General features: G+C 49.1%; 1 protein-coding gene across 1 annotated transcript; it reads left to right on the plus strand.

The window, feature by feature from the left end:
- Nucleotides 1-518: 518 nt before the first annotated feature.
- Nucleotides 519-10,251, plus strand: LOC126990670 (vitellogenin-like; the record flags this gene model as incomplete). The annotated part of the gene is made up of 9 exons (XM_050849353.1): nt 519-866; nt 1,493-1,650; nt 1,903-2,489; nt 5,507-5,879; nt 6,250-6,927; nt 7,494-8,021; nt 8,150-8,525; nt 8,647-8,924; nt 9,057-10,251. Coding segments are annotated over 9 exons (4,382 nt in total), but the record flags the coding sequence as incomplete, so codon positions are not given.
- Nucleotides 10,252-10,802: the final 551 nt, after the last annotated feature.

A 10,802-nucleotide genomic window follows, 5' to 3' on the forward strand; every position in this document is an offset into this window, starting at 1 on the left:
TGCGAGTTGCTGTGTTTAATGAGTGTTTCTTAAGCAAAGAAATAAATGCAGCCCCCACCACACACACACACACACACACACACACACACACACACACACACACACACACACACACCGCTCCGGTGGCTCAATCGGTAGAGACCGCTACGGTGGTTCAATCGGTAGAGCGCTGCTCTGCGAGGCTTAACGGCCAAACAGGCGGCGGTTTGAGCCCAGCTCAGGCCGGATTCTTTCGGTTAACTAGGACTGGTTACTGTTCCCCCTTGAGCAAGGAAGATGGGGTGTGTGGTGTGTGAGGTCCTGACAGTACCCAGAGATCGACGATAATGAGCACTTGTTCTCGTCAGGAGGGTACCTGCTGGCGAAAGCGAGTCCAACTCGCGATCAGGCCGTGGTGAATCACACACACACACACACACACACACACACACACATATATATCTATATATATATATATATATATCTATATATATATCTATATATATATATATATATATATCTCTTTCTATATCTGTGTGTGTGTGTGTCTGTGTGTGTGTGTGTGTGTGTGTGTGTGTGTGTGTGTGTGTGTGTAAACTTAAAAAAAAAAGAGTTCAATAAATTATATCCATCAGTTGGCGGTGACTTGAAGCAGTACGCCATGATTGCACTGCCAACGAAGCTGAGAAAATTGGAGCTGGAGACAGACATCTCTGGCTGGAAGGTGGCTGCCTTCTTCCGTAAGACGGAGGAGTCGGGCCAGAACGGAAAGTATAGCTCAGCCTTCAAGGTGGACCGCCAGGGACGGGAGTTGATTGATCTCCAGAGTGACATCCTTATCCGTGGGAGGCCCGCTGATGACTTTGAGGCACATATCGCAGCCAAAGGTCAGTCAATCATCTGTTTTGTGGAGTTGAGAGAAATGTTCTATTTTTTGGTTGTTAGCAATTTTTTTTGAGAGGAATGGACGGAACAGGTTTGTTTTGAAAAGGAAATCAAAGGCAAGCTTTAAGGAAAGCATCATGCACACCAAAAACTCAGTAGCCTCTTCCGTTCATGTTTATTTTTGTGCCGAGAACCGTGCCATATAAGGGGTGAACAAAAGCTTCTTCTATTGATCTAAGTTCACGACGTTCTCGGACTGCTCGATACAGTTTTCTGACTCATTAGGATGATCGTGAGGTTCCTCGGTTGGTCGGAAAGGATGTTTGCCAATGTGTGTGAATATCCTGTGGGAGCTCTCCCAAACATGAATGAGTTGAAAAGCTCTCATCCATTCTTTATCATTATTACCTGTTATTTGAGGGTCTGAAGTATTGTATACGAACTGTTAGAGTTAAGATTAAAGAAACATAGAAGTAACAAATTGAAAGTGTTCAAAATTACACAATTAGACAAGTTGCACGGACCCTTTTTAGAAGTGAGGAAGCGTGTCTTTCGATAGAAAATATCACAGGTTTATAAGACGACCATTGGCGTAAGTATAAGCTTCACCGTTATATGTCTCTCACAGCTAAGTTCGGGGAGGCCGAGTACAAGTTCCTGCAGATGGTTGAATACCAAGAGACAAAGATTGGCGCAACCTTGCAGTTGACACGTCCGTTGGACAACGTGAAGCTGTTTGAGATAGTGGCTCAGAGCGACTCAGAGGAGATCAAGTTCCTGTTCAAGGTAAGTTTTCTGGTCTCCATATATAATTCTGAATTCCCAAGGAAGAATTTGCGGTTCAATAAATGTTCAGTTTTACGCTTGAATGAAAAAATATCACTTCATAAGGTATAGGATCTTTTCAAAGTACTATATACTATATACTATATAAACAATAGGTCGTTAGTTTGCTGACAGGCTTTATCTGGCACTGGTTCAGTAAGCCAGACATCCATTGATTCGACTGTTGGCAAAACCATGTTGGTCCGTTGACAGGTTGACATCCCTGAGTTCATTCTGCCGATCAAGATGGCCGCCCGCGCCATGCGACAAGATGAGGGCTACATGGTCGATGCCGCTGTCCTTCGCGGAGGCCAAACCATCGTGAAACTACAAGGGCCTGTTACTTTCATTAAAACACCTGAGCTCACAAAGCTTGCAACCAACATCAAGATCAACGACATCTATCAATGGGTTTCCGTTCATGAATTCCAAAAAGGAAAGGACTCTTGTTTCATGGAGCTAAAGAAGCAGCAGGAAGTGCTTGGGTCCTTCATGCTAAACACAAAGTTTCTAGTCTCGCAGACACCGTCCCTGCAGGCCAGGGTGTACCTGCCTCGCCTCTGTGACGCCAAGACAGACGTGTCTATCAGCGAGAGTGTTGTCCACGCCAGCACCGACCTTCTGTTGCTGCCCCGCTCCTCTTCCCCACGCAGAATTAAGGCCTTCACCGACGTCAACTTCGACAGCAAGAAGGGCCAGATGATGGTGCTCTGGAACGCTGACCATGATTCTTCCCAAAAGATTGCCGTAGACGCCACTATCATGCCGGAGAGCGGCAGTCAAACTCGTTCAAACATAGAGTGAGTATGCTGTTCCTGCTTGTTGGTGCTCACACCAAACACCAGACACAAAACACAAGACACTGTGTTGGTGCTCACACCAAACACCAGACACAAGACACTATGTTGGTGCTCACACCAAATACCAGACACAAAACACAAGACACTGTGTTGGTGCTCACACCAAACACCAGACACAAGACACAAGACACTGAGTTGGTGCTCACACCAAACACCAGCCACAAGACACTGTGTTGGTGCTCACATTAAACACCAGACACAAGACACTGTTGGTGCTCACACCAAACACCAGACACAAGACACTGTTGGTGCTCACACCAAACACCAAACACCAGACACAAGACACTGTGTTGGTGCTCACACCAAACACCAGCCACAAGACACTGTGTTGGTGCTCACACCAAACACCAGCCACAGGACACTGTGTTGGTGCTCACACCAAACACCAGACACAAGACACTGTGTTGGTGCTCACACCAAACACCAGACACAAGACACCGTTTTGGTGCTCACACCAAACACCAGACACATGACACTGTGTTGGTGCTTCCACCAAACACCAGACACAAGACACTGTGTTGGTGCTCACACCAAACATCAGGGACAAGACAATGTGTTGGTGCTCACACCAAACACCAGACACAAGACACTGTGTTGGTGCTCACACCAAACACCAGACACAAGACACTGTGTTGGTGCTCACACCAAACACCAGACACAAGACACTGTGTTGGTGCTCACACCAAACACCAGACACAAGACACTGTGTTGGTGCTCACACCAAACACCAGACACAAGACACTGTGTTGGTGCTCACACCAAACACCAGACACAAGACACTGTGTTGGTGCTCACACCAAACACCAGACACAAGACACTGTGTTGGTGCTCACACCAAACACCAGACACAAGACACTGTGTTGGTGCTCACACCAAACACCAGACACAAGACACTGTGTTGGTGCTCACACCAAACACCAGACACAAGACACTGTGTTGGTGCTCACACCAAACACCAGACACAAGACACTGTGTTGGTGCTCACACCAAACACCAGACACAAGACACTGTGTTGGTGCTCACACCAAACACCAGACACAAGACACTGTGTTGGTGCTCACACCAAACATCAGGGACAAGACACTGAGTTGGTGCACACACCAAACACCAGACACAAGACACTGTGTTGGTGCACACACTACGCACCACACATACAAACACTGTGCTGGTGCACACACTACACATACAAACACTGTGCTGGTGCACACACTACACACACTGTGCTGGTGCACACACTACACACTACACATACAAACACTGTGCTGGTGCACACACTACACACTACACATACACCTGGGTGCACCACACACCACACACACACACACACTGCACTGGTGCACACACTACACTTTCCACACACACACAAACACACACTGCTGCACACCACCACACACTACACACACCGCACACACAAACACTGTGTTGGTGACCACATCACACACCACACAGACAAACACTGTGTTGGTGATCACATCGCACACCGCACACACAAACACTGTGTTGGTGATCACATCGCACACCGCACACACAAACACTGTGTTGGTGATCACATCACACACCACACACACAAACACTGTGTTGGTGATCACATCACACACCACACACACAAACACTGTGTTGGTGATCACATCACACACCTCACACACAAACACTGTGTTGGTGATCACATCACACACCACACACACAAACACTGTGTTCGTGATCACATCATACAACACACACACAAACACTGTGTTGGTGATCACATCACACACCACACACACAAATACTGTGTTGGTGCACACACAAACACACACACACAAAAACTGTGTTGGTGACCACATCACACACCGCACACACAAACACTGTGTTGGTGACCACATCACACACCACACACACAACACTGTGTTGGTGATCACATCACACACCGCACACACAAACACTGTGTTGGTGATCACATCACACACCACACACACAAACACTGTGTTGGTGATCACATCACACACCACACACAAACCACACCACACACACAAACACTGTGTTGGTGATCACATCACACACCACACACTCAAACACTGTGTTGGTGATCCCTACACACACCACACACACAAACACTGTGTTGGTGATCACATCACACACCACACAAACAAACACTGTGTTGGTGATCACATCACACACCACACACAAACACTGTGTTGGTGATCACATCACACACCACACACACAAACACTGTGTTGGTGATCACATCACACACCACACACACAAACACTGTGTTGGTGCACACCTCACACAAACACTGTGTTGGTGATCACATCTCACACCGCACACACAAACACTGTGTTGGTGATCACAACACACACACCACACACAAACACTGTGTGGGTGTGCTCATCTCACACCCCACACACAAACACTGTGTTGGTGATCACATCACACACCACACACAAACACACACACACAAACACTGTGTTGGTGATCACATCACACACACACACAAACACTGTGTTGGTGATCACATCACACAAACACTGTGTTGGTGCACACCACACACACAAACACTGTGTTGGTGATCACATCACACACCACACACACAAACACTGTGTTGGTGATCACATCACACACCACACACACAAACACTGTGTTGGTGATCACATCACACACCACACACACAAACACTGTGTTGGTGCTCGCAGCAGCCTCCCCCTCCCCCCCCCCCCCCCACACACACACACACACACATATATACATAAAGACATTGCTTTGTTTGTGTTCAGCTGCAATCTAGTCCTACACCTGTTTCGCGAACGCAATATATCCCACACACAAATAATGTCTTTCTCTTTACACGATGCACTAATGAGCTACAGGGAGGAAGTGTCTGTGTTTATAACACACAAGCACGCCTCCTCATTCCCTGTTCATCTTTCACAAAATCCCTTCTCCGTGTTGGTCATCTGGTCTTGTTGTTACCTTCGCAGCGTGAAGGTAACGGTCATGGACAAGACCTACAACGTGAACGCTAAAGTGGAGGCGCCGTTCCTGGTGCGGCAGTACCGGGAAAGGAGCAGCATCGAGATGAACGTGGACACGCCTGCCGGAAAGAACTGGATGCTGCAGATGGGCATCAAGAGCCGTGGTGACTACAGCGCCTTTGCCGACTTTACCTTCAAGAGCACCAATAGCAACAACTACCAACTGACATATGAATTCAGTATGCAGCGGCTCGCTGGGTACTACGGCTTCCAGGCTGAAAGCGACATGAGGTACATCTCTCCAGAGAACCGTCACGCACGCTGCTATGTGCAGGCCAAGCACGAGAGCAATCACCAACGCCGCACCATCCAACTCACGGTATGTCTCTTGCACTGCAAGGAAGGAAGTTCAATCCTCCTGTACTTCAAGAGGCAAGCACTGCTTCAAGAAAATCTTTTTTTTCTTTCAAGTGAAAAAGCGAGCCATTGTCTCCGTCCTACCATGGACACAATCATTTCGTTCACATAGATTATTTCGATAACGTAATATGTACATTTTCGAGGATAGCAGATTGGACAATTCGTTATGTTTCTATATACGCTCAGTCACAGAGTAGTCTGAGTCCAACACTTGTTCCAGAGTTCATAACATGGCATTTTAATGTTTACAAAATGCCGTCTTTTTATTGTTTTCGTTTCTTATAACTGAGTGTTAAAATAGCATCATTCTTATTCACTGAAACTTTCAGACGGAAGTCTCAACCCCGGGCATGGAGAGGCCGATGAAGATGGTTTACTCAACTGAAAACCAGGACTGTTCGTACAGCACCAAGTGGGTGAGCGAGCTTAGCGGTCAAGAAACGGTGTTCAGCTGGCAGCTGGAAACCTTCCCCATGGGCGGAGTTAAGACCTGGGACATTGCCTTCGACATGAAGGCTTTCAGAGATGTTCTGAGGGCAGTGAGCACCATGGTAGGTGTGCGAAGCGGCACACTTTTGCCCACCTCCGCCTATGATGACCAGAGGAGCACCTACCGTTCACAGTATAGCCGAGCCATCCCACACACACACTCCTTCAGGATTGCGTCCCCGTCCCGCGACGTGGAGGCCGAGGCCACCCTCTCCCCCTCCATGGCGGGCATCAAGGTCTACCCGAACAGGGCTGCAGGCGAACACAAGTACGAGGTGGCCGGTGAGTACCGTGAAAACCAGTGGAGCGGCATGTCCACGTTTGAAGGTCGAATGAGTCATCCAAGGCTGGACAAAGACTTGACAGCAGTTGTCGAGTACGCTGCTAGCGGCGACAGGCGACAGGGATCATTCGAACTGGACATCTTCCCTGACACGGCTGACAAGATCACCGGTTCTCTCAGCTCCGTCCTTTCGGCTAACAACACCGTCCTCATCGAGGCCAACCTTTCCTCAAGGGTGAGTTCAGTTATGGGTCGAAGCTAACATTAAATAATAAGAGTAAATGCTGCAGGTAACATTAACAATGGCAGTCACTGCTGCAGGAATGACTGTCCCTCTCTTCAAGGGTGAGTGTAACTATGGTGCATTGGTAACACTAACAATGACAGTCACTACTGCAGGAGTGACTGTCCCTCTCTTCAAGGGTGAGTGTAACTATGATGCACTGGTAACACTAACAATGACAGTCACTACTGCAGGAGTGACTGTCCCTCTCTTCAAGGGTGAGTGTAACTATGATGCACTGGTAACACTAACAATGACACTCACTGCTGCAGGAGTGAGTGTGTCTTCAAGGGTTAGTGTGACTAGGGTGCAGTGGTAACACTAACAATGACACTCACTGCTGCAGGAGTGAGTGTGTCTTCAAGGGTTAGTGTGACTAGGGTGCAGTGGTAACATTAACAATGACACTCACTGCTGCAGGAGTGAGTGTGTCTTCAAGGGTGAGTGTGACTAGGGTGAACTTGAAACACGAATCAATGGCGATCATTGGTGCTACAGCGAGTACATTTTCTTTTCAGGTGTTGCACGTGAAGCCCAAAGTGCTGGTGGAAGCTTCCTGGGCTGCACACACTGCTGCCTTTAATTTCTCCTTCAGTAAGACTCCGACCTCGGGGGAATCGTTAGAAGTAAGGTCCAAATACGACCAAATCTCCAAACATTACTCGGCGGTGACCTTCCTTTTGGCAACAGAAGGCCGTCCTGTGGTGGACGTGTCCGGCGTGGTGGAGCCGCGCCAAGGTCCCTCGTGTGACGGCTTTGCGCTTAGAAGCAACTGGCACACGTCTATCCTTGGAAACTTTATTGTTAACTCCACCGTGTGTAAGCCTGCCTTCCTCGAGGTGGCTATAACCAAGGCCAGCGACCAGAACATCTACAAGGCCAAGGTCGGTCTACAGTCACCCTACAAAGCCCAAATCAGCCTTTCCGAGACAGACAGGTACAACATATGGGAGGAGTACATGTCGATCGTTGGCATCAAACTGGAGACCCCTCGCCACATCAAGATCGACTTTGAGTACAAGCCTGAGCAAACGAGAGCTATGAAGGTGAGATGTCTTGTTCCAATAGTACACTCTCTCTCTCTCTCTCTCTCTCTCTCTCTCTCTCTCTCTCTCTCTCAACGCTTTGCAGCCTCCCCTTTCTCGCCTTTTTGTAACGGTGTATTTCTGTGCAGGACTTCTTGATGAGTGAAGTGGATCGAGTGAGTGAGGCGTTCTTGACGTGGACGGACCACCTCTACGAGGAGGTGAAGCGGCAGGCAGCCCAGAAGGGAGTTGACTTCCCTGCCGTTGAGATAAGGAAGCTCGCCGAGGAGATCAAACAGGATATCATGATGATTTACACCAATGTGCTGGACAGCGATCTAAGGCCCATTTTGGAGGACATCATGGAGATCCTGCGCGGGCCAACGGCCACATTCATGAGGGAGGCGTTCTACCAGACCTTGGCAGACATGGAACACGTGCAAAGGGAATGGGCGAGCAGTGCCTTCCAGCAGATAATGGCACTCAAAAACTACTTCAGATACACAATCAACGAAATATATCAAGGTAGGATCTCTCTCTCTCTCTCTCTCTCTCTCTCTCTCTCTCTCTCTCTCTCTCTCTCTCTCTCTGAGACATAAGTCTCACCCTGTGTTAGGTTGTCACCAAGTACCGGTATCATCCACAGCAACGGAGCAAATCTCCCGCTGGATAAACACGGGCGAGGAGTCGGAGATTGTTCGTCGCATGCTTGAGGAACTCCAACGAACAGTCTGGTACCGGCTAATCAAGACCGACGTGATCGATCCTCTCAGGGAGAAGTACCCCCAGGCGTACCAGGCCTCGATGGAGGTGGCGGCCAAGGTTACGGACTCCCTAAGGAAGGACTTGCATATGTTGAAGCAGAAGCTGTGGGCGTCGCCTACGGTGCGCAGCTTTAGCCTCAAAATCGTAAACTTATCCAAGGTTAGCAGGTAACCCCAAAGCCACTTGCATCTAACATGCACCATTCCATTTGTCACTAGGTTTTCATTCTTTCTTGTCTCAACTGCTTTTTCGTGTGGAGGAGAGCTATTTCATACATTTTATTCTTGCCAGGAGGAAACGCTGAAGTGGACTCTGGAGTGGTTGCTCAGCCAGGTGACGCAGCGCATCCTCATCATCGCCCCCGAGCCCGGCACGTACCGCGTCGGCATTCAAATCCCGCTGTACCGGCCCGTCTATTCTCTCTCGCAAGTGGTGAACATGACCATGCAATCGCCGCCGTCGTTCACACAAAAACTGCTTCTGGCTTCAGATCTACTCAGCCCCATCCCCTCCAACAAGATTTTGGAAACCTACTATGCGTGGATGCCTGCCAATCTGTCCAACTCCGTTCCTCCCTTCAACCGTTTTGCCTATGTGGTGGCTGACACGGAGCTCCTCACCTTCGACGGCGCTCTCCTTCGAGCGCCTCGCTCACGCTGCAAGGTTCTGCTCTCCTCTGTGCCCGGCGTGGCGTCCGTCCATATGTCGCACCCACAGCCGTCGGCGGCGCCCGAAATTATCTTCCAGGCGGGCCAAACCAAGGCTATCATCAAGCCCAACATGGAAGTGAACATTAACGGCAGGCCGGTACAAGGCGAGCAGACAATGGGTGACATGCACTTCAGAGTGACCTCACGCTACATCACGCTCGCCTCCCCGCTGATGGGTATCCACCTGATGAAGGAGGAGCGCGTACTAATGGTCAACGTGTCTGGATGGGCCTTCAACCACACCAAGGGACTTCTGGGATCGTACGACAATGAACTCAGCAACGACAGACTCAAGAGCGACGGCAGGAACGCCACAAACCTCCACGAGCTGGTGGCTTCGTGGCAGGATGACCCGAGCTGCAACACTCCTTCCATAAGCCCCATCGACCCAGCACAGGTCCCCGTAAAGGAGAGCGTGCTGTGTGACTTCATGTTCTACCTCATGAGACCGTGCCGGCCGATGGTCAGCCCCAAACCCTTTATGCAAAGGTGTCAGGCCGAGGGTCGCCCAATCGAGGCCGCCCGCTCCTACCAGAGTTTCTGCCTGATGCAAGGCGCCCATTTCCCGGTGTCGCTCTTCAGAATGTTCTTCACTACACACGCAACACCCTCTCCGATGACTAGACCTTCTGCCTAAAGCACAGCGCCAACTGCTCTGTGCGGCTCCTCTGACGGATCTTGGCTACTCACAGAACACACTCTGATCATTACAATCCAAGATGTTGAACCGTGTATTTATTATGATGTAAAGAGCTTAATAAACCAACACTGCATTCCATATAACTTTATACTTCATACCAATATTAATGTAAGAAGTAGGTAGCCCAGGCACCTGCCGTAACAGAGGCAAGTCACTCCCAGTGGTCAATGTAGTACGTTGTGTGAGCGTGGGACACGCCCGTGGCCTTGTCTACTCTTTGTCTCATTAATACCAGAGAGTAGCTCAGCATGCTCTCTAGCAACGAACTTTCCTATTTTACACACAAAACTACATGCGCATGACACACAAACCATCTCCTAACACTTTTATATCAAATTTATGGCAGTGAATAACCAGCCCGGCTCTTAGTCCCCTTCTGGTGAGGGTATCAGAAATGGGGTCGGATCTCAATTCAGATGACGAGCCACAACCGTGTAGTGATAGTTCATCTACCTTTATCTTCATTAACTTCAACATTCGTGGCCTTCGCTCTACTTATCATTCTGTTGTCACCACCTCTCCTCCTCTCTTCCCCCTTCCTGGCGGAAACCCAGGTTGCTGAGGCTACTCTCAGTGATCTCCAGACCGCTCCATCCTACTTTATGCTGAATTTCAGTTCAATGCTGG

The sequence above is a fragment of the Eriocheir sinensis genome, unplaced genomic scaffold, assembly GCF_024679095.1.
Source record: "Eriocheir sinensis breed Jianghai 21 unplaced genomic scaffold, ASM2467909v1 Scaffold1883, whole genome shotgun sequence".
Taxonomy (NCBI): Eukaryota; Metazoa; Arthropoda; class Malacostraca; order Decapoda; family Varunidae; genus Eriocheir; species Eriocheir sinensis.